The 27,962-nt window shown below is 49.3% G+C and overlaps 8 protein-coding genes across 8 annotated transcripts; 4 read left to right on the plus strand and 4 right to left on the minus strand.

Moving 5' to 3' along the window:
* The first annotated feature begins 668 nt into the window (after positions 1 to 668).
* On the plus strand, positions 669 to 1,671 carry BKA67DRAFT_564059 (translationally controlled tumor protein). Its single transcript, XM_046102702.1, has 4 exons — positions 669 to 806; positions 900 to 1,011; positions 1,083 to 1,220; positions 1,292 to 1,671. Exons 1-4 carry the CDS (start codon positions 792 to 794, stop codon positions 1,543 to 1,545), a joined length of 519 nt encoding a protein of 172 aa, XP_045958330.1. The 5' UTR covers positions 669 to 791; the 3' UTR covers positions 1,546 to 1,671.
* An 88-nt stretch (positions 1,672 to 1,759) lies between these two features.
* On the minus strand, positions 1,760 to 3,439 carry BKA67DRAFT_269204 (uncharacterized protein). Its single transcript, XM_046095865.1, has 2 exons — positions 3,132 to 3,439; positions 1,760 to 3,047 (listed from the first exon to the last, which is right to left on the minus strand). The coding sequence occupies exons 1-2, from the start codon at positions 3,216 to 3,218 to the stop codon at positions 1,974 to 1,976; spliced, it is 1,161 nt and encodes a 386-aa protein (XP_045958331.1). The 5' UTR covers positions 3,219 to 3,439; the 3' UTR covers positions 1,760 to 1,973.
* Positions 3,440 to 3,732: 293 nt separating this feature from the next.
* On the plus strand, positions 3,733 to 5,159 carry BKA67DRAFT_564065 (Mis12 protein-domain-containing protein). The gene is made up of 2 exons (XM_046102703.1): positions 3,733 to 3,937; positions 4,006 to 5,159. Exons 1-2 carry the CDS (start codon positions 3,875 to 3,877, stop codon positions 5,008 to 5,010), a joined length of 1,068 nt encoding a protein of 355 aa, XP_045958332.1. The 5' UTR covers positions 3,733 to 3,874; the 3' UTR covers positions 5,011 to 5,159.
* A 22-nt stretch (positions 5,160 to 5,181) lies between these two features.
* BKA67DRAFT_564066 (uncharacterized protein) lies at positions 5,182 to 7,213 on the plus strand. Its single transcript, XM_046102704.1, has one exon. The coding sequence runs from the start codon at positions 5,460 to 5,462 to the stop codon at positions 6,861 to 6,863; it is 1,404 nt and encodes a 467-aa protein (XP_045958333.1). The 5' UTR covers positions 5,182 to 5,459; the 3' UTR covers positions 6,864 to 7,213.
* Positions 7,214 to 14,247: 7,034 nt separating this feature from the next.
* BKA67DRAFT_535406 (multicopper oxidase) lies at positions 14,248 to 16,245 on the minus strand (the record flags this gene model as incomplete). Its single annotated transcript, XM_046100009.1, has 5 exons — positions 14,248 to 14,382; positions 14,438 to 14,581; positions 14,680 to 14,821; positions 14,860 to 15,567; positions 15,728 to 16,245. The coding sequence occupies 5 exons, from the start codon at positions 16,243 to 16,245 to the stop codon at positions 14,248 to 14,250; spliced, it is 1,647 nt and encodes a 548-aa protein (XP_045958334.1).
* Positions 16,246 to 19,245: 3,000 nt separating this feature from the next.
* Positions 19,246 to 22,575, minus strand: BKA67DRAFT_604481 (uncharacterized protein). The gene is made up of 4 exons (XM_046105354.1): positions 22,298 to 22,575; positions 20,879 to 22,207; positions 20,057 to 20,825; positions 19,246 to 20,001 (listed from the first exon to the last, which is right to left on the minus strand). Exons 1-4 carry the CDS (start codon positions 22,321 to 22,323, stop codon positions 19,465 to 19,467), a joined length of 2,661 nt encoding a protein of 886 aa, XP_045958335.1. The 5' UTR covers positions 22,324 to 22,575; the 3' UTR covers positions 19,246 to 19,464.
* A 179-nt stretch (positions 22,576 to 22,754) lies between these two features.
* BKA67DRAFT_564069 (uncharacterized protein) lies at positions 22,755 to 24,471 on the plus strand. Its single transcript, XM_046102705.1, has 2 exons — positions 22,755 to 23,689; positions 23,794 to 24,471. Exons 1-2 carry the CDS (start codon positions 22,975 to 22,977, stop codon positions 24,177 to 24,179), a joined length of 1,101 nt encoding a protein of 366 aa, XP_045958336.1. The 5' UTR covers positions 22,755 to 22,974; the 3' UTR covers positions 24,180 to 24,471.
* A 435-nt stretch (positions 24,472 to 24,906) lies between these two features.
* BKA67DRAFT_516652 (STE/STE11 protein kinase) lies at positions 24,907 to 27,778 on the minus strand (the record flags this gene model as incomplete). The annotated part of the gene is made up of 2 exons (XM_046097834.1): positions 24,907 to 27,267; positions 27,362 to 27,778. 2 exons carry the CDS (start codon positions 27,776 to 27,778, stop codon positions 24,907 to 24,909), a joined length of 2,778 nt encoding a protein of 925 aa, XP_045958337.1.
* Between the last annotated feature and the right edge of the window lie 184 nt (positions 27,779 to 27,962).

Below are 27,962 nucleotides of genomic sequence, written 5' to 3' on the forward strand. Positions count from 1 at the left end.
GTATGTAATTATGTACGTACATATGTCGCTTGTAGCCCAACCTAGCCGCTTACAAGTAGAGTCGAGTGGCAAATTGACCCAAAGTCACAGATTGAAACTGGAGAGCCGCCGGGCGCTAGTAATAAATTCATACATACTATGTAGTACACGGTACGGTACTAGTACTAGACCAACACGTGCATTTCATCGCATGTCGTGTTCGTGATACCCGGAGTTTTTTACGCTCCGCAGTACTTTAGTATTTATCTAGTCTCGCTACTATTTTATGAAGAATATCTACTACGCATGCCATTGCAGACCAAGGCTGGGCCCAACTAATCAAGCCAGTAGCTATGATGGGCTTGAGAAACGTGGCAGATGCATAACTGAGCATGTCTGGGTAGGTGAAAACAGCACTGGGAGGAGACGCCTAAAGCCAAATATGTCAAGGTGCATTCTGCGCATTTATTATGAAGATCCAGCATCCAACATCCAGTATCCAGCATCCAGTAACTACTGTATGGCCAGAAAAGGCGATTATGATGGCAGCTAGACCACGATGGGCTTAACCGCGTGCCCCGCCATTAGTTGATTGGCTCCCCCAAGCCGGTCCACTTGTTTTTCTCTCCTGCAGCCTGTCAAATTTGAGGCAGTCTCGATTTTCTTTCTGCCCCTCCTTCGATACCCTTCGTGAAGTGGTCTTTTTCTTCTGCGATAGCCATCCTTCTCCACGCAAACTTCACTCTCCCTTCCTTTCATCTTCACTTCTCTTTTTGCCATACACTCGTGCGTCGCATCGCTTCACCATCAAAATGATTATCTTCAAGGTGAGTACCAATCTATATCTTGCGCTGGCTTCCCACGCTCAAAACCCACCCCGCAATCTGGATCAACAACTTTACTGAACCCCGCAATCGCAGGACATCACCACTGGCTCTGAGCTCATCTCGGACTCGTACGACCTGAAGGAGGTCGATGGCATCCTCTACGAGGCCGACTGCGCCATGATCACTGTCGGTGGCGAGAGCTTCGGTACGTTGGACCCTCCGTTGCCCGTATCAATCCTAGGCCACACCGTATTGACGCCGTTTTCTCTGTAATAGACACTGGTGCCAACGCTTCCGCTGAGGAGGCCGACGAGGGCACCGAGGACGGCACCAAGAAGGTCAACAACATTATCCACTCCTTCCAGCTCCAGGAGATGCCCATGGACAAGGCCGGCTACAAGGCTCACATCAAGCGTACGTCCGCTCCCGACTGGGAGACACCCTTCCAACCGCCGAACTGTATAAATACTAATATTTTTGATCAGCCTTCATCAAGCGAGTCAAGGCCCACATGGACGAGTCCGGTGCCTCTGATGCGGAGAAGGATGCTTTCAAGACCAAGGGTCAGGCTTTCATGATGAAGGTTCTGAAGAACATTGGCGACTACGAGTTCTACATTGGCGAGGCTGGTCCCAGTGACAACGATGACCAACACGTCGCTCTCCTCAACTACCGTGAGGATGGTGTCACCCCCTACTTCACCTTCTGGAAGCACGCTCTCAAGGGTGAGAAGGTTTAAGCATGTGGAAGGGTGTTTTCTGGGATTTTCTGCGTATCACAAAATTTCGTCACATAGATCTACGATGTCGCCAAAACCGCGACCGTTATGGGCATGAAAAATGAATCAAGTTATGAAGTTACAATATTTTACCAATTTGCAAAAATGATTGTGTGATGGCGGTGCTATTTGACTTGTCAGTGTCGCTCCGATTGTCAACGGCATGCACGTGCCATTCGCCAGGGGTAGCGTTACCGATGGTGAGATGTCAATCACCACCGTAGAGGAGCGAACTCGTCGAGCTCAACATACAAAATCCTAGTGCCCATGCACAACGCCAGGCCGGTGCTATTTGAGAGTTGTTGTAAATGCAATTCGTCAAACGCGTAACAAGGCGACCCCAAGTCGACCAGATATCATGGACATGAGATTTGCGTCAAGCACGGAATCTAAAACGTCGGTCTCGTACTCAATGGTACTGGCGGCGGTGCTCCAGCATTCCCACCGAGCTCAGGCTTCTTTCTAGGAGGTGGCGGTGCAGGGGGCTTCTTCTTGCCTATTGCTGATGCCAGACTGGCTACCGAAACTGCTCTTGCGGGCTGTTGCTGGGCACCAGCCGTGCCAGCGCCGGGACTCGTCACAGGGCTGTCGCCTGCCTTTGCTTGTTCTGTGATACCAAACCTCTGGCCCAGGCTGTTCGCCGTTCGCAGCCCACCCGCAACCTGCTCCCCGTGCCTCTGCCGGAAGTTATTCGCCGTGCCCGCCGCGGTCTTGGCGTCCGCAAAGGAAATCGACGAGGGGTCTTTGTGGAACTGCGAGGCCGTTCTCAGGGCAGCCTGCTTCTGTTGCCATGTCGTTCCTTGCGCCGGAGCGGGAGCGGCCGCTGCCGCCGGCGGGCTCGTATTACCACCACCCCCTATCCCCAGACTGGACACGGATATACCGGCGGCGCCCAACCTGTTCATGGCGCCCTGGTTCAGATATCCGTTTTCTGCACGTGATTGCGTGTCCAGGTGTGTCTGCGCCGGGGCTCGGGGAGGTGGCGCAGAAGATCCCGTCCGCACGGGCGAGCTGGTACCAGACCTGGGCGGCAGCCGGGGTGGTAATGACGGCGGTGGTCCTCTTGCGGCCGGAGCTCGAGATGCGGTAGGCGAGTATGCCGGAGGCGGCGCAGTCGATGTCGGCGTTCCCGTCCGTCCGGGCGGTGGTGGCAGGTGGGAGGTGGAGAGGCCCGTGGTGTCGAGCTGCCACCCCTTTGAGGATCTGGGCGCCGGTTCCGCCACGCCTTCCAGCTGTTGCTGTGATGCGGTGCTGGCGGACCGCGCGGGAGGTTGAGGGGTCGGCCTGGCGGAGGTTGGTGGCGCGGGCGCATATGGACCGGTAGAGGCGGGCAGAGGCTGTGTGGGATCGCGCTTCGGCGGCGGTGCGAAGCTGGCTGGGTCGCGGAGGGATGATAGAGGGGCGGCGACGTGGTCGCTACCTTTTAAGTCCGCCGATGAGTCGCCGCGACCGGCCATGCCTTTCTGTTTGTCAATGGGTCAGTGCGAGGTCCTCATGGCTGCCAGTGTAGGGGGGAAGGAAGAGAAGATGGTCATCTCTCAACGCACCGCCTTGTTCCTCAGGCCCAGGCCAGTCACGGTGCCACCCTTCTCAGGGTGCCAGCCCTTCTTTTTCAAGTCATTCCACTTGTCCATATTCTATGATTGATAGATATGGGGAGCGAAAGAGAAAAGAAGTTCTGTAGAGGGTGTGATGGATGTGGTTAGCTGACTTAGGTACAGTATAAAGAGGGTTATCAATCAGAGCGGGCCGCTCTAATCTTCCGCTACAAGTTCTCCATAGTTACTCAACCTAGTGTTTGCCGAAATGCTACCCAAGTGGGGGTGACGTAGAATCACGACTTCAGCCAGCCTGGATCTGAATGTTGGGGCTCAATGACACTCATTTTGGCAGCTCGAACTGGTGAGCACAGGGTGATGCCAGGTCTGCTTTGTTCAGCCCACTCATTCGTTCGTTCGTTCTTCCAAGGCGCTCAGAGCTATACTCGCAATCAGTTGATCGATTGATCAGTTGGCACATGTAGTTAATGTAGTCATGTCGTTCTAATCGATTCTCCACTTAAAGTATACGCTGACTCTATGTAGTCTCGAGCCGTTGACCTGTCTCCCGGTAACTATACTTGTGCCCTATCGATTGAGATCCCTGACAGGCCCGGCCGAGGACCCCTCCAAAACTTGGACCCCCCCTCCTTCTCCCCCTACTACCCATCCCCCAAATATTGACTTGCGGCTTTGCGACGCGACTCCCGCTCCCAGACCCGCGACAAGCAATTAATGAAGATGCCGCAGTCATGACAGCCTCCACAAACTCGGATGCCCAGCTCTTGACTGAGCATTTTGGCTACCCCCCAGTCGTACGTCGTCATTTAGATGGTCTCGTTTCTGCAAGCGAATATCCACCCCAGCTGACATGTCCTCATAGAGTCTCATTGATGACATTATCAACTCTATAAACATCCTTGCCGAGCGCGCCCTCAATTCGGTCGAGCAAGGCCTGCTGAACGCGCCGCCCGCGCTCCTGGGCTTCAAGCTACCGAAAAACGCAAAGCCCGACGACCATGCGCCTGATCCGGCCGAATTGGCCAAGAACGAGGTAGAGGCCGGCACCCATCAGCTTGAGACGTTGTTATGTGCGAGCATCGACCGCGACTTCGACAAGTTTGAGATCTACATTTTGCGCAACATCCTGACCGTGCAGCCAGCCGATGTCCGCAATTGGATACGACTGAGCCACTACGATGGCTTGGACTTCTCGTCGTCACACATCACAGACGAGACCGCCGAGCAAGGCACAAGCGCGACAGCTTCGGACAAGCCTACTTTGAGCTCAATAGGCCAGCTCAGGCAAAGACTGCGCGAGAGCATGCGCCTTAACGCACTCCTGCACGCCGAGCACGAACGAAACGCGAAGCTGCTGGCAGATCTGAGGGGCCTTGTGGGCGCCAGAGACGACAAGGTCAAGGACGAGGACACCTCGATGCAAGACGACGGCAACGCGGGACCCATGGCCTTCCTACGCGACGGAGTTACCCAGCTCAAGGATGCCGGTGCAGACACGCCACTTACCACCACTACAGCTTTCACACTCTCGCAACTACAAGCGCTTCGGGCGTTGTCTACATCATTGCGGACTATGACGCCACACCTACAGCCCGCCGAGAGTACTGAGGAAGGGTCCGATAATGTCCACAAGAGCTGGCGTCGCGAACGATTGGAATATGTTGAAGGTGCTACAAGACGGTACCTCGAGAATGTGCAGGGACTCGAGCTGGGTAAAGACGGCGAAGTGAGAGATGGAGAGTGGCAGGCCGAAGGTCCGAACTTGGGCAAAGGCGAAGTTGAAGGGTTGGAGAGGGTCGTGTCAATGCTCGGCGGCGAAGCTGGTGCAACGGCTTCAAGAGATGACGCACGTATGGACGAGTCTTGAGATGAGCGGTTCCGCCAAGGTTATGGTCTGGCATGAGAAGCCATCATTGATAGGAGTTTAGGAGTTTGGTTAAGGTATCATGAACTACTTGAATGCCGAGGGTAAACCCGGTATCCGTTCAAGCATCCATCTAGGAGTAATAAAGGCGATAAGTTATTCCTCCTTACCCCCCTGCGATGCCGCGATTTCTACATGTTACCTGTGAATCCTGAAACGAAACTCTACCACATGAAAGCTATGAGAAACTATGTCTTTGTCTTGTCGCTGATCGGAATCGGTCTCCGCTTTCAGAGCGGCTGATCTCGCCAGAGAACAAAGGATGATTTCATGCTGGGGTGCAAAACGAAAGTCGAAAAGTTTCTGTGCTCTCCTATCACTAATACTTCCTGCCACTCAATTGGCAACGATCTGGTATTGACTTGTCCACGATCACTCAGGTACATAGAGCCATGGCAACAGGAAGCCAGCCGCAAACGCCAACGTCACCATGGCATATCACGAGGCTTTCGATCGATTCTTCGTCATCGGAATTATCACCAGTGTCGCCATTGAGACAACGGACACTTGCCGGCAATTTTGATCGGAGCGGCTCAAACATCAGGGCTCAAGACAGGAGGCCGAGCTGCAACATCAGTATTGATCGCATCCGGGCAGGAAGTATTTTCAGTACCCCCGAGTCCCCGGCTGATGCCGAATATCTGAACAACCAGAGCGAGGTCTCCAGGCGGTCGAGTCTCACATCCATACATGTAGAATCTCCTGACACCACAGTGGAAACCTCCTCCACAGATCATACTCAGAAGCTTTCCGGCGCTAGACAATTCCTCGCTCGCACACGAATACCTTTTATTGTCGGGATCGTATCGTACTTGGCGCTCTGGGTTCTAGATAGCACCGTGGCTACCGGAATCTCAGGACTTCTATACCACGCATGCTCAATCTCCACCATCCCCATCATGACAGTCTACCTGCCCATCGATCTGTGTGGCATACCTCGGATAGGCGACTCCACCTTCAATAAAGTCCTAGATACCCAAACCAAGTACGAAAAGATATTCAAATATGTCAACAAGCGTACAAGCGTTTTTGACAAACTGACCGAGACAGCAAAAAGAGCCGATATGGAGATGCTGCTCGACGAGAGGAATGGCGGACAGAACGAACTCTTCGGTCACAGCGCCGACTTCAGCAATGCCCTTTTGGATCTGGGTTCCTTCTTCAAGCAGGTCAGAGAAAGCGCGGAGCGTTTCGTAATTGCCGACAAGGTCACCAAGGCGTCCCTGAAGGCAATGACCCTCGGTAATTCGAGATGGAGCGTTCTCCAAAGCGAGCGGCGTCAGCTGTGGAAAGCCGTCAACATCCACGACACGCTCGTGGAGAGCTCCTTGGCCCAAGTCGGGCGCGTCATCCAGAGCAGCGATACTGCGGCGAGGAGGTTCGAGGTGGTGGAGAGCTTCATACATGGTGTGGACCGCAGCTCGTCATCGACTGGAGCGTCTCCGAGCCCGATCAGAGAGATCTCAGATCACATCAAAGAAGTCCACGCCCTGCTGGGCCTGGTAAGAGACGGGGCGGAGAAGATACGGGACGACTTGCGACGCCTGCAGAGGACCGGATTTATGTCCACCCGGTCTCCATCATCACTCGACGGGAAACAGACAAGCCTCGAGAGCAGTGCTGCGCGCTGGGTCGTACAGTTGGAAGCTAGGATTTTCTCCTTTGAGAACATCTTGCAGGGCACTGGTATCGCTACGGCGGTAGCGTCGTCGAAGACCTTCGGAACTATCGATCCGCTCCTCATCATGACGTCGACGTTGTCACCGGATGCTCCGTTTGCTGTTGCGGGAAGATGAAATCCCCTTGTCAAATTGCATGGTGTAGCTCGATAGTAGCAGGTTATATTTATATTGATTGGAGTATTTGGTTAGAAATTCAATTATCGGCTTGCTCGTTTCTACTTTCGTATTGTTGAAGAATAACTCCGGATGCTAGTCAGAACATGCAAACCTATAAGTTTGAATTTATGAGCTGGTTATTGAAATCGACTCACCGTAGTAGGGATCGGCTACAACGATTCATTAACAGTGGGAAAATACGTCACCATGAGAGTCGGATGGGGAGTGCAGTAACTGATATTTCATAATGTGTGATGACTTGTTCAATGAATCCTTCTCGGTATTTTAGGTCACCTCGTCGATTTTTGTGTCTCATTTCCCTAGAAGGTGGCTAATTGTACGCAATAAATACCAGAAGCTTTTTGAGTATTGATGTGCGCTCGCCATTACAAATCAAGCATCACCACGCCCATTGGTCAACATAGCTTGTCTGATATGTCAAAATAAAACATACTGATATTTAGCCGATTTGATTACATGCATGTCTCCATTAGCTTAACACGTCCCATTGCTAAAGACGCACGTCTTCTGGGCTGCTTCACCGGCAGATCATTATCGAGCTGTTTCGCTGTCCACTGCCAGAGTAGCTTCGTCCAACAAAGAACCTTGACTTTCATTATTGAAGAGAGTGCGAGAAATAGTTATTCATTAGTTCCTGCCTCTTATCTTAACTTGGTCTCGTAGCCTTATAGCCATGATGTGATTCTTTCGGAGGCCAAGGTTCACTGTACTTCAGACTGCACATAATCATTCCGCTGAACAAGAGGACGGCCTGTGACATGACGCTCAAGATTGTGCCAAATACTCTTGAACGTTATACCCTTAGCATCATGTCCATCAATTTCGATGCTGTCCCCTTGGCTATTACAAAATCGAAACATGAGTCAAAAGACTGGGGATTTGCCACAACCTGAATCGCCGGCAGTTACTGTCGCCTTACCAGGCTTGCATTTGAACCGGACAGTTCGTATGATCAGTATGTGACCTGTCATAACAGAATGAGATGTTGTCAGAGCGAATATACCCATTTTATCTGATTAGCGGCCTAGCACCATAGAGTCTAACAAAACTCTCCAAGCCTCGTAGATTCGCGAATGGCTTCATAGTTGTGACGAAAGACACACACAACTACACTGTCACTTTGAATTCCGCAACATATTACTGGGAACAGTCACTGACATTGGAGCTCGAGAAAGTGGGCAGCGTGCTCGCATTCGCCTCTACTGTCCCCAAAATAATAACCAAGAAACAAGCTGTATTGCGTTGTTGCAAGTACTGTACAACAGGGCACAATTTCCAAGATAGGATCAATGGTTCGGAGATGGAACAGCTCCCACAGATATTTCAAGGCGCTATCAGAGTGTCTCACTAACTCGGTAAAAAGTATATATGGATCGATTCGGACTGTGTGTTCGATGCTTACTCCTGATCAGGCGATGAGGGAGCCCAAGCAAGCTACGTGGTAAGACTCTGGGTGAATTACGGCACTTTGTTGACTGTAGTTGGAAATGAATGTGGTCTTACAATGGCCGAAAAGCAAACAATTGTCAACCACCTCCCCGGGGGAGGCTGAGTCGCCTAAGCAATGACTTGGTGGTTTAGTGGTAGATGGCTACAGCCTCAACACCTGGTTGGTTTCAATTCCTTAAAGGTTCCGGGTCCTAGGATCGATTCGGGTAACTACTTAACCTTTTTGTGTTTTTCCCCCTTGTTACCTTTCTATCTATCTACCTGTCATCTCCACTTTGCTATTCATAAGGAGACTAAGATGATAAATTACTATTCTGGACCATTGTGTAGATCGTTTTGCAGCTTTTTATCCAGCCTATGTGGACATTTATCATTTAAATATGCATACCACAAGATGACGATGAAGATCAGGAGAGCCTGCCGAAGCGGATGAGGTCGGTGTTCAGGAACGCTTATTGTACTCTAGCTGCGAGCTCCGCCAAGGATGGCAATAGGATGATGCCCGAAAATGCCGCTTCTATTGAGAGTCTGGAGAAAAGAAAAAGGCATAAAAAAAGTGCAGCTGACTTATTTCCGCAGATTAGAAGAGGGATGATTAAAATAAAGCCCAGTTTTATTGTTTATGAGACTTATGAGAATCATGCTCACTATCGGCAAATCGCCAAAGTACATGAAGGCAACACATGAGACGATAATTATGTACACAACAGAAAATCATAACCATTAAGTCTGGTCTCATGCAATCTATGCAACCCAATGTGAAGTTAATGGAACGTGATTAGTTTAAGCAACAAATTGCGCTTGTTATTAGTTCCTGGGGGAATCCAAAGAGATCATCAAACAATGTTTCAATCTTGGATAGCACAAAGAAGAAAAAGAATCAAGCGAATGTTACACACAGAAGTTATAAACGAGCTACGATCAAGAGCTTGGGATTAACAGCAACGAGAATTGTGCTATGATATGCTCTGTTCTGCTATGCTATGATGACTTCACGTCAGTTTCAATTTGCCAATTCTAGTCTACCTCTGTGGACTTAAATGAATACACCAGGGCTATTGGCTTGTTCCCATCCATTCCATTGCGTAATTCAACCCACAAAGCAACCCTGGATCCATTATGTCCCAAGTCTCGCACTGTTGATAACCCAGTGTCCGTGTGCAAATTATTTCCAGAGCTTACTTTCTAGCTCTCTTAGCACGCTTGTTCGTGGTGTATTCGGGATATTTCATGTCGGTCTCGTCTCGAATATACCCGCGGAGCTTCTGGTTATATTCACGGAGTTCGCCATTTTCTTTGTTGAGGTCAGAGGTTGTCTTCAGGTAGTCGGTAATTTCGCTCTTGAGTGTGGAAATTTCATGCTCAAATTCTTCGATCCGGTGCTGATATCTCGTGGCTTCATGCTCGAAGTCACTGGTTCTGCGATGATGCTCATGCTCGACGTCGGCGTTTCTGCGTTGCTGTTGAGAGGCCTCGTGCTCGAACTCGTCGATTCTGCGTTGGTACTGGACGACGCCGTGCTCGTAGTCGTAGATTCTTCGTTGATTCTGAGCGATTTCATGCTCATAGTTGTCGATCCGTCGCTGGTGCTCGGCGTTGTCATTCTCATACTTGATGAGTTTGTGTTGCTGCTGCAAGATCTCATGCTCCAACTGGATGATTCTGTGTTGCTGCTGAGAGGCCTTGTGCTCTAGCTCGACGATCCCACTTTGTTGCTGTATAAAACCATGCTGGTACTCGGCGATGCTATGGTTCAAATCGCCGGCTCTGTGCTGCAGAGCTTGCATGTACTCTTGGTCTCCTGCGTCGCCCTCAATTCTTCCCACTTCGAGATTGCCTGTCATACGCTGATCTTGTGGAAAGAAGTAGTCTTTCTGCTCATCAACCATGTGAGCATAAGGCTGTTGTGGACTTTCGATAGATTTCACCACCTGCGTTGACGGATCAGGATAAGGGGTTGCTCCCGAATTGTTACCAGCTTGCATCACCTGAGGTCTCTCAGGAGTGACGAAGAGCGACTCCTCTTGATTTGCGGCAGACATGAGGAATTGCGACTTCTCCTGCTGCTTTCGGGTAGGCGTGAATAATAGTGACTCCTCCTCATTTTGAGCAGCCGGCATTACATACGGGAGACAGGGGAGCCCATGGACGTGATTTCGATCCTGGCGGATGGCGGAGGGAGCTCCTGAGCGTGGACGGCTTTCCAACACTTTCGGAGGAGCCCGACTGAGCAGAAACTTTCTAGCAGCTTCTGATGCACTTTCTTTCGGGGTCTGGCTTCCCTTATCGGGAAAAACCAAGAGGCCTGAAAACAATTCAAATTTCTGGTTGCTATTGAGAATTGTTGCGTTCTCCCAAGCGTTCAGATCCGCACCTGCCTCTAGCAATACGCGGTCTACTATGCCCTCGTCAATAATGCTATGCCAGTTGTACTGTCGGTACGCTTGTTCGAGGATTTGTGTGACCCGTTTGTATTGCCAACCATCCTGACCGCGATGGAACTTGCTTTGAACTCGTTGAGCCTCGAAATCGAGGCGGTTAATCGGCCAGTTGTTTAATGCAATGAGCTTGTCATAGACAATGTGGCCGTAGCGAACTTTTTTCTGCCACTGGTGGTGCTGCCGAAGCCTAGTCGCAAATATCTGCATCGATGGTTGACGCTGCGGCGAGTGTGTAGCACGAATGTGTCTAGCTACGTACCAACGCATCTTGAAGCAGAGATGACCGTCTTCTTGGAGTGTCTCCAACATGATACGTACCTCATCGTGGTCGCGCGGCATCAACAGGGTTTGGTCCTCAAAGATCACCTCACACTCGGCCACCATCTTACGACCAAACTGATCTGTGCCATTTCTGGCGACTTTGCTTCCTCTAACATTGCCTCCCTTGGAAGGCATCATAGGCTGTTGTGTATCGTAGCAGTATGGTAGAATAGATCTTGTGGTGGCGTATGCGACTGGTGTAGGAATAGAGCTTGGGTGATGTTATAGGATGATGTATGAGTAGAGTTTGTCTTGGTGTCTTACGATGATGTGAGGGTGCTGTATTGGGCAGCTGCGGACCTCTGAACTAGAAAAAGAAAAGGTGAAAGGAAAAGGCGAAAGGGAACGATGTAGAAGGAGCGAAGAAACGATCAAGAGGATTCCAGAGACTTATATAGTCAACGATTCCAAACTGGTACCCTCAAGAGGCAGGAACGTGAGAAACGTAAAGTCGAAGGTCACAATCGAAAGTTCACAAGGGGCTTTTCATATTGACAGACTGATTCACCCGAGTTAACCATAACGTGAAGGAGGCAGGAACGGACTATCGCATTAAGTTTAACAAACAACATCATTGGTCTTCTGCGATTATCCTCGTACAAGCGGAAGCTATGTGACGTATTCCTAGTTTTCTAAGCCATTCGATGGTGTGTATCGTGATAGAGTTTATGCCTGCTGCTTTTGAGAGTCTCTAACCAATAGTCTCATTATAATTCAGTCAAGTTCTTGCTTAGAAGGTGCCCCTTTTTAGCAATTTGATTGCTGTTCAATCAACGAACTTTCAGAAGAAACTCTAATCTTGTAACATCACACCTTCATGAGGCTATTATCGATTGTGCTTTAGTGGATGTAAAACTCCATCCGTGATTTATTAAATTGTCAATCAATTAGCTCCTTGCTGCTCCTAAGTGAAAATATCTACAGAATATATCTGGAGGTATCCTCACTACTTGTGCCAGGAGGTCGGTGCTATTTCACTGCCTTGTTCGGGGATCCAGGCAATTGTAAATACGCGACGAATGTGGCCATGAAGAGCTATAATTGGAGATACCTGATCTTTCTTTCGTGTACCGATACGTATTCGATTGAAGACTCCGTGTTTCAGTAAGTAGCGGGTTGCTCTTAATGAGGGGCTGCCATAGAATGGATCAACATCGCTTGAGTAATATAAAAAAAAGTATTGGGCCAATATCAGACAATACACTAACACGCAAGGTTTGGTAATTGAATCCTACGTACTAGAGGTACCAAATGCGGTGATGGCATGGTCTATGGACAGGCTGGGCGAGACTAATGTCTGCTACGATGTCATAATCTGAAGTGGACTTCTCATATGAATTCTAAAGCAAGTTGTAATCTGTCAACAACGATGAGCCATCTAAGTCGGAGTCAGGGAGCATCTAAATCTCGAGAGAACTGCCTTTGAAGACTGGTCTACTTCCTCAATATATTCAGCTTCCACCTCTTTCTACACAGGCAATCTTCCGGAAATTGACTAGAATCGGATCGTCTTCAAAGTTCTCTGTTAGGCAGTGATGGTGTTGTTGTATTTGCTGAGGTTCTAAGCCGCCTTTGTTGCATTTCAAGCAAACTAGCCACTCAATCCCATGTCATGACCTACAGAAAGATCGCAGCAGTTGACATCGTCAGCGACTTCCAAAAACATTTCTCCTTGAAGTCCTAGAACTGATCCTTCTCTTAATTTTGGGTCTCTACTGAAAGTTAGCGCCTCATTTTCCTGCCCATAGGAAATCTATAGAACTAGGAGTTGAGGTGATAGATAAGTAGTTGTCTGCACCTTGCTTCTTTGGAGTAACGGGTTTATGAGTCCTCTTGTCCTACCTGGCTTCTCAATCTCAACTTCTCACGTATCGAGTAATTCAGCTTGGACCTGGCCCAAGTCGCCGCTTTCTGCTCTGTGTTAGCGGCCTAATAGTCTCATTCAGATTTACTTACGAAGAATAAAAGTTTCTCAAGCTTTTTCTACGATGAGTCTTTCAAGTTATTGACCTCATGGGTGCCGTACTCATCACCATCGTAAATTTTTCGAAAGACAAAAGTCAGTTTTGAGCGCTCTTTCCGAAGCTTGCTTTGTTTAAATTCTGGCGGCATCGTTTGAGATTCAAGAACAATAAGAGCAATCATCAGGCAATCCTTGTCAGCTAGATCACGAGGCAAACAACAACTTCTAGAACAAAAGTTATTCTTCATGCAGCCGATCCTTTTCTACATATGATGAATATCCAAGAGCCGAGGCACGGAGATAGTCGAATATCTTGTTGTTATTGGTCACTAAACACGGAGGAAGTTCTAATTGCCACCTTCCACCTACCGGACCTTGCTTTGGGTGCACAATGATGCTGTATACCGGAACCAGTATACTCTGGATAGATTTAACTAATTATGCGGTGAAAATTGTGGAAACTAAAATGGGCAATGGTAAAGGTTGAAAATTTGGTCAGGTTGGAGGTAAAATCTTTGGAAGACCGTGAACTGAGATGAAGATATTGGCTGTAGGGAGATGGTTCAAAGTGGCACACACTGCAAGGGTACCTGCTCGTGGAAATGAGGTGATCTTAAGTGAACATAAATTCTTAGGAACGAGCTATTCCGAAAACAATGATGATGGACTTCATTTTGGTCACGAAGTCTTGAGCCAAGAACTTCAATCAATACTTTACAGATAACTCGTATTTTTCCTTCATTCACTTTGCGTTCCTTTTCACTTCATATTCATCACTCTGTGAGTTTTGAGGACTGCTTCGACTATGGGAGGCATATCTCTCTTCCTCAAACAAGGCTTTATAGTATCTTATGTGTTCAGTAAATGACTGTTACAGTTCATGCCAGATAATATCAACTACTTGATGAAATCCCTATCGTATTTATTAGGATTTTGGGCAGGAATCGAGAAGAGTTTCATAGCCCCAAAGGACTTCATTACAACGTTAGGGCCAATGTCCACTCGCAATGATGTGAGACTATGTTAGTTGAGATTGCACATTGTGCAGTAGGTGCTGTTACAAGGTAAAGAAAATATATGTATCAAGTATTGATGGACAACGGCATTGCTAAATACGATATTGTATACCAGAATCTTATTGTAACACTTATGTGTCGCCTCCTTGATAGGATATCCACGTGGCACACGTATCCCTGATGGCACTCGAATTTACGATATCTGGAATCTCGGACTGTCTCTCCACTATTTGAAGGGCAAACCCTTGCGACGCGTGCCAGCCGATCTGTATTGTGTCAATAATAAGTTATGAATACGTGAAGGAAAATAAGGAGTCCTACGTGGCAATGCATCAGCCAGACTCCAGGATTGTCTGTGACGAACGCAATGACAAGGTAGCCATCAGGAGCCAGCATAGCTACATCACGCCTTGGTGGGTTCTTGAGCTCGAGGGAAACATCCGACGTGTAATTGGCGTTCTCGCCCTGTGCAAGTATCCAGAAATCGTGTCCATGCAAATGGATAGGATGTGCCTTTGTCATATTTAGTGTCGTGATGATAGCAACGGCTTTGCATGACTCACCAAAGGTAGTCCAAGAGCGTTCTGGATCACAAAATATACGAACGAGTCTTTTTGGTCGATTTGAACAACACTTTCGGAGGTTTCAAACACAGATGTGCCATTTAGGATTTGTTCAAGCGCTAGAATGTCATCAATAAATGCGCTAACACAATTTGCGGTCTGGGATGAAAGCTCACTAACTACACTCCAATTTCCAAAAATGCATGGTCATTGAGGGTCCAAGTGAAGAGTTTCGACTGTGTTGAAGTGCTAAATCCAAGATCCCACTGGTTTGTGAGTGCAGGCGCCTCCACATCGAGCGAGAGTTTCGGCACAAGGCTGTTCATAGGCTCGTCCAAGCACCCTACAGGTACGACGTACGCAGTTGAAGTCGGATATGCAGTTGAAGATATGTCATAGCGGACAATCCCTCTGATGTTGTCCTGACTCTCGTTCTCAGCGCTGCAGGCGGTGTTGGGAACTGCCCGCATCCAGTAGCTATCTTCTGGCTGATTCGCCTCAACGATCACATCATAGCGTTGACCCATGCCTATCCTAAGCACATCTGTAGTGAATGGTTCGATCGGTACGAAGTCGTTGGCGACCACAGTTAGACTGTGATTGTCGATCGAGAAATCGTAAAATGTATCCATGGCTGCGTTGACGATTCGGAAGCGGTGTCGCTCTCCACTGATGAAGTCGGTTTCAAACCTCTTGCCCGAGTCGCCGTATACGTTGATACCATTTATAAGGCCGTTTTGAGCTACTGGAGGTTTGCCACGCTTAGCGGTGTACTGCCAGAGACTGTCCGTTGTGTCATGAAACCAGTCACTCAAAATCAAAATCCCTTTATCTTCGTCATAGGGTGCCGTAACAGGTCCACGTATTACAATGCCGCCCATAACACCGCTGGAATATTAGCGGTTAGTAACTGTTTCTTCGTGATGGGTCTGGGTGGGGGTCTTCGGGAGTACCGTGAAACAGTCACAAAAAGATCAATGTCTCAATGGACAGCATACGCTTGAAGGATATAATGAAAGGGTAAAAAGAGATCCCGAAGTCTGCTTACTTCCAAGCTTGGAGGGCATAGTGGGAATGATACCAACTATGACCGTATTGGTTGGCTTGCCATTCATAGGTCATCGTCTCCCCGAAAGCTAAAGGGCACTGGGTAACAGAAGCTACGCCGTCTTGATCGTTGGTCAGGTACTGCCGCACTCCATGAAAGTGAATGCTGGTGCCGTTATTTGAGACCGAGTTCGTAACATGGACGACGATTTCGTCACCCCAATCAGCCTCGATAGTTGGCCCTGGAAAATGTGCGTTGATGGTCATAACGTCCCGTTCGAATCCGTCGAATGCAGCGGTTCCTTCTTGAACATCGAAGAAGTATTCGCGTGTCATACCCGTCTTCGGGAATACATTATAGTAGTTCGTATCTATGGAGTACTGGCCCCAGCAGTTTGGCGACTCAGCAGAGTCAAAGCTGCAGCTGGAACTACGAGTCTTGCACTTCTTCTTTTTAGGAGCTGAAAAAGCACACGGGGCAAGAATAAAGCTTGAGAATAAGATAGAGCCTAGCATCATTAATACTACCAAAACCAATAATGAATTGAAGATTAGTCAGGTGGTATGGAATCAAGTTAGTGACTAAGAACGCAATGTTTCAATTACCAGGTCTCTCAAACGAATTGGACAAGTGAGCAGGGTCCTTATACACCGAATTTTCTATCCATGCTAAGAAAATACATCGCCATCGTATCAATACAAGTGCGAATCATGCCATAATTATGGGCTAGCTTGCGAATCCGCTGGTAAACAGCGTCGGCGAAAGGCGTATCCATCGTTTAGACCACATCGACATATAGCTACACGAAGACCCATTACTTGCGAGGCTAATTTGTTGGCTAACTATCTATTCATCATATATACACTGAGAGACGATCTTAAAATGAGCTATTCAAGATTTGGTGTAGCTAAGGACTAGAAAGCCCACTCTCCGGACTATACGTACATACAGAAACGGATCTCCGGTCAGCCACACAAATTCGATTTTGATCATGTTCAAAGCTGCCAATGAAGAAAATAACATGTGTGATAAGCTGCTTGATTTGCAGTGTGTGCCCCTTCGTATCTGCCGCGTGTATGTCCTGCCGCTACTTGGTGATCATTACTAGTCCAGAGGTTGTGATAACATTCCCGTATACGCGACAGCCGACATATGACCCCAAAATGGGCAAGCGCGTGCTGGATAAACTCTAACTATCAACAACTCATTTCGGTCCTGTCATGTGAAATGTCGGGTTATAGTGATTCTAATCTGACCAAGAGTAATCACTTAGGTGTCAGTGGACAGCCACGCCGAACAGCAGATCTTGCAGCGATGTGGGCGGTAGCTTATTCTTTTCTCGCAACATGGCTCTGCTATGATGACGTGCCGCTAACCATGCGCACATACGTGTGAAACACTTCAATTGAGGTCTGGTCAATTCATTTATGAATCTTGCGTTCAATCTTTGGAAAAAAAGGCTTATCTGACAGCTTAATGGACTAGACTAACCTTAGGCTAAGGCTCAATCCGTTGATGCTTTGGTGTTAGTGCCTCGGATCTGCAACTAACGTTACTGACCGTAGATCAATACTGGAGTCCTCAGCCAGTGACCCGGTGAACACCTGGGCAGTATTAAGGGTAGATTGGCAGCTTCCCCCCATTTTTTCGAACCATTGCTTGCAGCGAAAGTCAGAACGCCGGCGACACGGAGGTATATTGGTAATACATCTTGTATCTAACTAGCCTCAACTAGAGATTAGAGATTCTTAGTTGAGCACATCTCAGTCCTCAAGGCATGCCTGGATCTCATATATCAGTCAAAGTAAATACCAGAATCGATTTGCTCTATATATTTTAGCCATCATAGGATCACCTTCTACTTACATACTGTCACTTAAAAAAAATAAAAAAAACCTTAAATTCCCTTGAAGGCGCGCATTAAGATGTCGGCTAAGATGGAATGGCATGGTGTAAGCTTTCCTGCGAGTCCGACACTAAACTCAATAGGTGCTCCTATATGCTGCACGTCCGAGGGCCGCTGGAATGCCAAGCTTTTCAGTATGATGCTTACAGTATATCTCCCAAAAGGCCCAGATTGGGCCATTAAACTGGAGAAATCTTTTAGCCAATTATTCGTCGTACACTCGCCAATATTAGATCGGTGCCTTACAAGTCTAAACTGCAGCTCCAAGCCACCAAACCTTATGCATGGCCATGGGCAATTGAAAAGTTGTCAGTTTGCCACGTGCTTCATAGCCATTGTGAATTGTGGATTTCGTGTAGCCATATCAAATGTCTGTTTATAATCCTCGCAGCTAGACCCAGCACAACGTAAGAATGTAATTGATTCCTCCTTTGCTGGCGTGCTGGCTACTTGAGCTCCACGGTGCCGGCATTGGGGAGTCGGTATCAACTAGCGTTTTGTCAAGACAGTGAATGAGGATCGATATAAGACCTAGTTCAGGCCATGAGTAACCAAGACCTGAGCTTATAATTGAGCCCTTTAGATGTGTTGCGACTCGAGCAGTGGTGAGTCCAGAGGGACATGGTAAGCTAGGAGGGTAACAACAGATTATCCCACTTGCAACCGGAATAATCCTAACAATGATTGCATACACCTTGCCTATCCCATCTCCCTATAGTGGAAAAGAGCTATATAGAAATCTGACGGCGCAACATGCAGGATTCGTCAATTGTAGCTTGGCGTCAATCTTTCTGACTTCCGTTGAGTTCTTAGGCCGACTATGTGAAACATCTGATGGGCAGTGAGACATCCGTGAAGTGATAGCATTCGATTAAACAAGAGAATTGAGATACTTCTCTTCCCTAGAAGGATTGAGTGGATGACGAGGGATGAACAAAAGTCAGTGTGGACAGAAAGTTGTCGATAAATATGCAGCGCACTGCATAATTGACAAAGCAGGAGTGAGAGGTCATCTTGAAGCCCGTGGTTGCTCTAAAATTTAAACAAGTGTAACCTTGGGCGTGCAATGATGCCTGAGGCCAAATTAGTTACTTCACAAGCCCGGCCTGCAGGGGCTGGTCCGCTGAAAGTCGTCTCTTGACTAAATATTGCAGCTTTTCAACAAGTCCATTGCAACTTGTCAATAAATCAGCTTCATCGAAACAAATTGGAACGTCAACTAGTCTTTCACGTGCTTGCCACCCATTATTCCCATATGGTGGCCCTGCTTAACCTCCCAAGTTTCCGTTAGAAGCGGCCATGCGGCCGAGAGACTCAAGATGGACAATGACCTAAACCAAGGCATATATCTCCCTTGCCCAGTGCCAACAGTCATTGTAATTGGCATACGTTCCAGACCTGAGCAATCTAGGCTGCATGTATCGTGGTTAAGTGTTCGTAGTCCGCGAGGCTGCGCCATTACGAAAGTCATGCTTTTATTCAGTGCCAGGAGTTGAGAACGCTAAAGCGATACTGAACCAGAAGATATACTCACTGGTGGCCAAGTGCTTTCTTAGCTGTGTCAGACATGGGAGAATTGCTAAGCAGCTCTGTGTTGAATTATGTAAATTTTGACAGCTATATTGGTTCAGACCATGTTTGGGAGATATCTCAGGTGCTGCTAAACTGGCCAAGGTCGAAAAAGTAGACCTGTATTTAGCGTGATGAACGAGAGGAGCCCAGATACCATAATGCATTTGTGTAACAGATGTGCGATCTTCCCTGATATGTTACTATATCGTGTCCCAACTGCATGCATTTCGTCACACCATGCATGTCATTATATCTCCGTTTAATACTCGAAGTCATCGTCCACGCTAGGCCCCTTGTTTTTCGTAACAGCCTCTTGCTTCCTGTACATTTCGGCCACTTGCCTGCTGCTTGTAGCCTCATCAGGCTTCTTGTCATCTCTGATCTTGATGAATCTTGGGAAACGCAAACTAATACCCTTCTCACCACTAGGGTCAACACCCTCCTTGCAGCCTGCCTTGTACCTCGGACTCAGGGTCAAGTCAGCAGTTTTGACTTCCCAGACATATCGCGGCTCGAACCAAACATCAGGCTGATGTTGATTACCAGCGGAGTGTGAGTAAAATGGCTTAGCGCGGTCGATGACAATCTCCGACAGCGACTTGTGTAAATCCTCAAGAACCTGTTCCGAGAAACCAGTACCGATGTTGCACACAGTTTCATAGGATTCAGTTCCTGGATTATAGCAAGCGAGCAAAAAGGCACCGTACACGGATGTACGCTTGCCCTTGCCGTAGTATGCGCCCAGTACGACCAGGTCCAACGAGTCTCCAACACCTGAGAGGTAATCCTTCTTGATCTGGACCCCTGATTAGCATTATAAAATCATTAAACGAACAACAAAAAATTCGTACCTTCAGCCAATTACGACTTCGCTTACTGGGCTCGTATCCACTTTCAGTACCGTCCAGCATCTTGACCATGAGACCTTCACAGGACGCCTTCACACTGTCGTCCAGGAAGTGTTGAATCTCTTCGAGTTCTTGACCATCCATGCTTGTGGCAAAAGCAAATTCGCCTTCCACTGGTTGGAAAGACTCGTGGAGCAGCTCACGACGTTCTCGAAGTGACTTCTCAACCACAGCTTCGCCATTGAGGAAGAGAAGATCGAAAGCGAAGACGCAGACTTTGATCTTGACGTCTTCGATCTTAACGTCCTTCTTCTTCCTTGTCATGAGCTGTTGAAATGGCAAAACCTTCTTCTCTGTGACGTCCCACGCGACCGTTTCACAATCCAGCACGAAACTCTTCGTACCATCTTTGACCCACGTGTGAAGCTTGGCAAGGATATCAGGATACTTCTTGGACAAGTCTTCCGAGTTTCTTGAGAAGATGGATGCAATGCCCTTGGCTGCTTCTTTTGTGGCTCCAGGTACACCATCGGTATACTCGTCTTTGTGGTCTTTGGCTACATAGTGGATCTGAGCTCTTTCACCATCATACTTGTACTCGCAAGTGAAGGTTTGATTCTCAAACCGATCCAAGACTTCTGTGATAGCCTTTGTTGGCTTGGCAAGCATAGGCTTCAGAGGCACGCCTGGTCGAAGCTTACAGTTCTCTCGTAGCTTCATGATACCATGCTCTAACATAGTAGGGACTATTACGTCCCAGCTAGGTAGCTCACTATTATGCCGTCAGTGTGGTCTTATAGGTATAGTGTTATGGAAGGCAATTACCTGTAAACTGTTTTCAACGCCTGTTCGGCCTTCTCCATGTCTGAAGTACCGGGCACCTTGTCCTTCTTTCCAAATTCATGGATGATCATGGCTTGTGCAACAGAGACCAGCACGGTTCTCTCTGCTAGACCTAGCCGCAGTTTACCCTCTAAGAATCTGACGATGAACTTGGCTTCGCTGGGACCACCTTTATCTTTGTGGATGTCAACCTTTCCGGCCGAGTGGGCATCTGCAGATGATAAGAGCTTCTTAATGCCATCAACCTTTCGTCCTTGAGCACCATTACCACTAACCGTAGCAATGTCCATGAGACCCTTGTGGACACCTCGGACAGTCAGTGGCTTAGGCTTGAACATGGTAGGCTGAGTTGAGCGAGACTTGACAGCGACCAGTCCCAGATCACCGATATCCTTCTGATCAGCCTTGATAACCTGCAAACTGCGTCCGGTGGATTCGCCGATAGCCTTCATGATGAGCGATTCGCCAATGCCCAGCTCAATCCCGGCATAGTCGGGAGCCAGCTTGTTGACCATCAAGTTGACGACTGGTAGAAAGTCATCCGGCGTAAGACGAAGTACTTGGCGCAGGAATAAGGCACAATGCTCTGTGATTTCCAGGCGTTTGGTTGTAAGCTCAATGAGCGAAAACGTGGTGCAAAGGGCGGCGTATGGCACTGGTGAACCTTCCTTCCAGTCTGGAAAGGGGTCCTTGGCTTTCGACTTGAGCTTTGTCTGCAACTTCTCCCTGGTTTTTGCGGCCACTTCAGGCTTTTCTTCCTCGTCGTCGATATCCTCGGCTTCGGATGCAGTTTCAGAAGCGCTGGCCTCTTCCTTCACTGCCGGCTCGTCCTCCTCCTTGGGCTCGGGCACCGGCTTCTTCTTTGGAGGAGCAGGTGCTGCCTTTTTTGGTGCCGCCTTCTTGGCCTTGGGCGACTTGGGAGGCTTTACCGGCGCAGCTTCAGCCATCACTTCGTCTTCCTCGTCCTCTTCAATTGTCTTTCGGTTTCTCCGCGGCCGCTTTGACACTGGTGCTTCCTCCTCATCCTCTTCAGGCTCTTCAGACTTGATTTGAGTTGGAGATTGCTTCGCCTTGTCCTTCGGGGACAGACCAGACCGATCTCGCTTCTTTGACTCGACGGTCTCGGCATTGTCTTTGGCGTCCGGGTCGGACTTGACTTTTGTCTTGGGCTCTGGCGACTTCGCATTGCTGCTAGGAGGGACATCCTGGTCTTGGACATCCTCGGCGGGCTTGTTGGCAGACTTTGTGTTGAAAGATAACTTAGACTGTTGTTTCGCAGGCTTGGAGCTGTTTGGGTTTCCGAAGAACTTGCTGCTAGGAGTTAACATACACAGTCCTTCACAATTACACAGACTTCCTCAGGCAACCGACCCCAAGGTGGTCTGTGAAGACTTGACATACCCCAAGGTAGCCTGCTTAGGCGCCATAGCGACGGTGGTGGTGCTGAGCAGTCTATGAGACGTACTCGTCGCAATGCGCAAAAGAAGACGACGAGAAGCCACAATGTCAATTGATCTGTAGACAGTGAGAACAGACAAAGGTTGAACCAACACGACTTTTATGAGCAGCTATAAAAAACAATGGAAAAAAAAAACCAATATGCGAATGTTGCCTAGAAATATCCGTATCGTACACTAATGATCCAGATCGTAGGCAGAAGGCACGACCAACATGTATCTGACCCAAGTTAGCGACTAACGTTAGCGACGCGCCTGCCCGCGTTAATTGGATTCGGGTTGTGACGTGACGCGAAGTGAAAGCGTACAGTGTCAAGTGACACAGTGTTCCGTAGATTGATAACTGTATATAACATGGCATCGCATCGCATTGCATCGCATGGCTCTATCGATTATGCAAGCCAGCTGCGAAATCGCACTGAGGCCCGCAAGTATCCGCAGGTTGCAGATCGCATCTTCCGTTGCGAGAGGAAAGTTAGACCTTTCGCATGCTTCAGAATTGAGCTTGAGCCTCGTCGATTGACTTTCTTGCTACTGTCGTAGTCCTGCGCGGAGTCTTGCGCCGCAGCCCAGTACACCCTCGACTGCACATTATTTCCAAGCTCGCACTATCATGACAAGATGACTTCTCCCCGCACCTCTCCTCTACGCCGGCTGACCCAGCTCTCCTCCCACCTCTCGGAATCATCCCGCGCCTACTCTTCCTCCTCGTCGAGCCCAATCAATCATGCCGCCTACTGCGCGACCCTCAATCCTCCGTCAATCTCCTCCCCCGTTGACCTGAAAGCCCTTCGCGCCTCTCTCCTCGCCCGCCCCGAAGTCCTGACGCCTGACTACCTCTCCCCGATGCCCTCGCTACTCCTCAACGCCTCGCTCGCTGACCACCTCCCCGCATCTGCCCTCCCGGCGAGCCCGATCCAGAAGAACAGCAGCGCCGACCCGCCCGCCGCGCCGCTGGCCGAGGCGTACCACCTGATCCATTTTCCGTTGCAGCTGCAACCCTCCCTCCTCGTCGCGGATGGCACGGATCCGTACTGCCTGCCCGGCGCCCCGTTCGAGCGGCGCATGTGGGCCGGCGGCCAGATCACCTGGCATGAGCCCCTGTATACCCGGGGACAGAAGGCGGCCTGCCTGGAGAAGATCACGGATGTGAAGGTGAAGGGCAGGGAGGGCGAGGAGAAGATCTTCGTGGACGTGCAGCGGCGCTACGGAAACGGTGACACCTTTGCCGAGGGCGCCGAGGCGATAACGGAAAGCCGGACGCTGGTGTTCATGAAGCACAAGAGTCCCGAAGAGGTGCGGGCCGAGTTGGAGAGGGGAGCCAGGAACGTGCGATGTAGGTCTGCTGTGCTTTGCAACCCCCTCCCTTTTTCTGTCTGTGATGGTGACTATCGGGATTGATGAGAACTAACAAGTGCCCGATTTTTCTCTTCACTCCAGCACCCATGAAACCAACCTTCAAGCACACCTTCACGCCGAATCCCACGCTGCTGTTCAACTACAGCGCCCTGACGTACAACGCGCACCAGATCCACCTCAACCCGCAATACTGTCGTGAAATAGAAGGACACCGAGACCTGCTGGTCCACGGGCCCTTGTCTCTCACCCTGATGCTGAGCGTGGTGCGCTCGCAGCTGAACGCGCATGAGAGAATACGTAGCATCGACTATCGTAACCTCGCTCCGTTGTACGTGAACGAGCCACTGTCGATTTGTGTGAGACCACAGGCCAGCAAGGGCGAAGACGAGGGGAGATGGGACGTCTGGGTCGAGAACAACCAGGGCGGGTTGAGCGTCAAGGGCACTGTTACCGTTGGTCCCTTATAGAAAAAGTGCCGTAGCCGATTTGCAGTGGGAAGCAATGTGTTGTAACAAATGATACCCACATGGAGATGTATCGAAACAAAACTCAAATTTAGCGAAAAGAAGAGCAAACCAGACGTGGGGAATAGTGCCGTAGTTGAAGCAGGTCATTACGACAAAGAGATGAGCAAGACGAAGGGGGGTTGTCATGACCATGAAAACGCGCATGGGTAACATCGGCTTGTCAATAGGGGAGATCATGGCATGGCTCTTAACATCTTCGCTTTTTAGATTCCAGATATTCATGATATCAACGACTTCACTTTGTTCGTATCGTACTACCTGCCTAAGAAGCCGAGCCCGCCAGCTCCTCGTATATGGTATCTCCGTATTCTCTTTGCCGCATGTCTTCTCTATCTAAATCATCAAGTTCGTTCCATCTCATCAACATACCACTCTTTCTATATTACAAGTGTGCCTCTGTTGCAAGCAGCAGTGCAACGAATCATAGGCCAGGAAGAAAAAGAAAAATTGGCGACAGGAGAAAGTATTTGGTTGAAAGAGGATGATGACGATGATGGCATATTCGCTCCCCCTCCACATGCATATTATGCCTGGCCAACATTACACCATGCTGTAACACTGTGATTTTTGCTTATATGAGACGTGCAGCATGGTATGATTCGTGCCGAGGTCATCCAAAGCTCACACTAAAATACAGTTGACCGTTCTCCCCGACACCCCTCGCGCACTAGGTGACAGGGCTCAAGAAGGTGCTGAGGATCAACTCGTCCGCACTCGGTCGCTTGTTGTGGTCGATCTCGAACGTTTGGTTGAGGAAGTCCATGGCCTCAGGGCTAGCGCTGTCTGGAATCGTAGGAGTCGCTCTACCACCGCCAATCTTGAAAATGGCTTGAAGCTGGGAGCAGTCGGGGAATGGGTGGTTACCCGTCATCATCTCGACCACGAGGCAGCCCAGTGACCAGATATCGGCCTTGCGGGTATAAGATGTCTGCTTGACAACCTCAGGGGCCATCCAGAAAACGGACCCCTGTAACGAGGGTCGGTTCTTGTTGGCGGCGGCGCCACCGAGTATGTTGGTTGCCTCAAGTTTTTTGCTGATACCGAAATCGGAGATTTTGATAGTTCCCTTGTTGTCAACCAGGATGTTTGCACCCTTGATGTCACGATGGATGATGTCTTGACCATGAAGGTATGACAGACCTTGCAAGATCTGTCGCACAAAGCTTCGTACCAGAGGTTCAGGTAGGGCGCCATAAGAGTTGAGCATAGTCTGGACTGAGCCACCCGGAACATATTCGAGGAAAATGTTCAAATATTCTTGAGATGAGCTGCAGCCAAGGTACTGCACGATGTTTGGGTGTCGGAGATCTCGTAGAAGACTGATTTCCCTCTTCAGAGCATCGATCATACTCTTCTTACGCGAGTCATTTTGGCTGTTGGCGCCAGGCGAAGGCGTCTCAACCTGCTTGACGGCAAGTAGTTCGCCAGTGATAGCATGAAGAGCCAAGTAAACAGAGCCGAACGAGCCTTGACCAATCAGTGCACCTTTCATCCACTTGTTATCGTCCCAGGATTCGCCCGCGAGGAAGCTTTGGAGCTCTTCGTCTTCATCCTCGCCGTCCTGCTGCAGGGCCTCTGAAATCTCCTTCAATGAGCCAGAACCTTGAGTGCTCGTTTCACTGAAGTAGCTGTGTCGCATAATGTGGCTCTGGCCATCAGGATCCGTAATACTAATACCAGTAGCACTGTCAGACCCACTATCTGCGAACGAGACGTAGGACTTGCGATTGGGCTCAATAGGTGATCCCTCTTCAGTCAATGTGCCGAGCATTGAAGAAGCCACCGAGTCCCGGTATTGGTGCTGTAGACGGCTCGGCTCTCTTGGCCGCACCTTGGCCGCTTGGCCGCCCGCAGTAAGCCAGTTGTCGGCGATAGTAGGAATCGGCGGCGCATCTGCTATACTGGATGCGAAGCTGAGATTGCTGGCAACACTCAACCGACTGTTCACCCTGCTGAGACGTGTCGAGCGACGCATAGACAATCTTGCAGTTCTGTCAATCTCATCCTTGGGGTGATCAGGGAAGTAAGATGTCAAATCAGAAGTGATAAGCTCGCTGGGAGGTCGAAGGCCACCAAATTGTCGCAATAGTTTCTTTCGTTGTGCAGCTTTCGCATCGGCGGGAGCTGGCCGCTCCAGTGCCCTGGCGGTGCTCTGGAAATTCGTCTCTCGATCCTGGTATGACATTGGTGATAGGGGCGAGTGTTGCACATCGTCCCAGCTCTCTCCCAAGAGCTTCTGTACCTTGAGTTGGCTTCTCTTGTCTTGCACGCTTTCTAAAGCCCGGGCATGGTTCTGCTGAGCCTCTTCCATAGCGATGGCTGCAGCCCTCTGTAATTCGGAATCTCCCGGCTCCCCTGAAGGCACTCTCCTAAGAATCAGGCGACCCCTTTCCGGTCGCTTCCTATCTGTGATGATGCGCCATAACTCGGTGTCACCCAGGCGCCGACATTGCTTAGGGTCGGGCTCGACACCGGCTAGCACCCAAAAACAATAGTTCCTATCGTGGTCTTCTCGAAGTGCAAACTTGCGTAGCGTAACCCTCATAACCTCTTCGCAGGTCGTGCATCCGGAGATCTTGACGACCTTGGTGACACCGCCCGTAGAGATGACACGGATAACGTCTTGACCCTGTGGGAGTCCACCCATCAGCGAGCCATCCGTACTAGATTGATTTCTGGTATGAGTATTTACCAGACGTCCAGATTGAGGCTGATCCGGAGGCGACCTAGGGAGTCTCCCTCCGGAGTTAGGGGCAGCATTGCTCATGTAGGTTTGTTGGTTGGGATATCGCTGGTTTCTAACTGCGCGAATATCTGCACTTGGTAGTGGCGAGCTGGGTCTAGATGTGCTCTTGTTGTTATCAATCGGAGCGTTCAAGCCGCTATTGAAGCCCGAAAGATCAACCTGTCGGGAGTATCTCTTGTTGGAGGATGGTGTTGGCATTGCTCTACTACCAGCAGAATTGGGCATGCGTGGGGATCCTGTGGAAGGGGTGTATTGAGTCTCTGCCAGCCCACCAAATGAGTCCTAAGCACCAGCATTAGATCGTGATACCAAGGGGGAGTTCCCAGCTTCGAATTCCTGCAAAGCAAAGGGTTAACAAAACAAGACAAGCACTCACCCTAGTCCGCTTCTTGACGTTGGCGTATGCTTTTGTTCTGAGCTTCTTAATGCCTAAGAATAGTCGCACTCGATCGCCGACCTTGTCAATACCCATTTCCTTGAGGACTTCCTTGTCCATCTCGAGCAGGTTTTCTCCATTAATATTATTTTTTCTGAATAGCTTCTCGTATTCGCCGCACTTGACACTCCTCAGGTAGTCGCAAACTTGATCTTCAGTCCAGTTCTTGGGCGCATCGGGCCCATCGACATCCGAGAAATCCGATTCTGTAGGGCTGGGGAAGCCCTGGGCGGACGAGTGCATAGCGGGTGTTCTTCTCGTGGGCGGCATGTTGGAGGAGGGTGGGTTGCCCACAAGGGTAGAGCCAGATGACCCCAATGACGCTGGGAAGGACGATTTGGAGGCTAGCATGGCCATTGTTTCCAAATGTAGTATTGTGAAAGGAACGTCGACACTCGGGAGAGTTCTTTGTACCAGGTCCGCATGAGACGAAAAGGTATAGCAGAGAAGAGGAGTCGGAGACGGACAGTAAAGCTGGCTGGTCTACTCCGTACTCTACTTGGTGCTTGCCGGTCAAATGAAGGCTGGCTTCTTGATGTCT

Source organism: Truncatella angustata (genome assembly GCF_020726525.1).
Source record: "Truncatella angustata strain MPI-SDFR-AT-0073 chromosome Unknown BKA67scaffold_4, whole genome shotgun sequence".
NCBI lineage: Eukaryota > Fungi > Ascomycota > Sordariomycetes > Amphisphaeriales > Sporocadaceae > Truncatella > Truncatella angustata.

What these genes read in the sequence shown, in the direction of transcription:
- BKA67DRAFT_269204 (XM_046095865.1), bottom strand. Translation starts at nt 3,218, where the DNA reads ATGGACAAGTGGAATGACTTGAAAAAGAAGGGCTGGCACCCTGAGAAG. An exon ending in TGGGCCTGAGGAACAAGGCG is followed by an intron (nt 3,048 to 3,131) that starts GTGCGTTGAGAG and finishes ATTGACAAACAG; the next exon opens with AAAGGCATGGCCGGTCGCGG.
- BKA67DRAFT_564065 (XM_046102703.1), top strand. Translation starts at nt 3,875, where the DNA reads ATGACAGCCTCCACAAACTCGGATGCCCAGCTCTTGACTGAGCATTTT. An exon ending in ATTTTGGCTACCCCCCAGTC is followed by an intron (nt 3,938 to 4,005) that starts GTACGTCGTCAT and finishes ATGTCCTCATAG; the next exon opens with AGTCTCATTGATGACATTAT.
- BKA67DRAFT_564066 (XM_046102704.1), top strand. Translation starts at nt 5,460, where the DNA reads ATGGCAACAGGAAGCCAGCCGCAAACGCCAACGTCACCATGGCATATC.
- BKA67DRAFT_564059 (XM_046102702.1), top strand. An exon ending in TGTCGGTGGCGAGAGCTTCG is followed by an intron (nt 1,012 to 1,082) that starts GTACGTTGGACC and finishes TCTCTGTAATAG; the next exon opens with ACACTGGTGCCAACGCTTCC. An exon ending in CTACAAGGCTCACATCAAGC is followed by an intron (nt 1,221 to 1,291) that starts GTACGTCCGCTC and finishes ATTTTTGATCAG; the next exon opens with CCTTCATCAAGCGAGTCAAG.
- BKA67DRAFT_604481 (XM_046105354.1), bottom strand. Translation starts at nt 22,323, where the DNA reads ATGGCGCCTAAGCAGGCTACCTTGGG. An exon ending in CCTAAGCAGGCTACCTTGGG is followed by an intron (nt 22,208 to 22,297) that starts GTATGTCAAGTC and finishes AACTCCTAGCAG; the next exon opens with CAAGTTCTTCGGAAACCCAA. An exon ending in GAAGTCGTAATTGGCTGAAG is followed by an intron (nt 20,002 to 20,056) that starts GTACGAATTTTT and finishes TCAGGGGTCCAG; the next exon opens with ATCAAGAAGGATTACCTCTC.
- BKA67DRAFT_564069 (XM_046102705.1), top strand. Translation starts at nt 22,975, where the DNA reads ATGACTTCTCCCCGCACCTCTCCTCTACGCCGGCTGACCCAGCTCTCC. An exon ending in GGGAGCCAGGAACGTGCGAT is followed by an intron (nt 23,690 to 23,793) that starts GTAGGTCTGCTG and finishes TCTTCACTCCAG; the next exon opens with CACCCATGAAACCAACCTTC.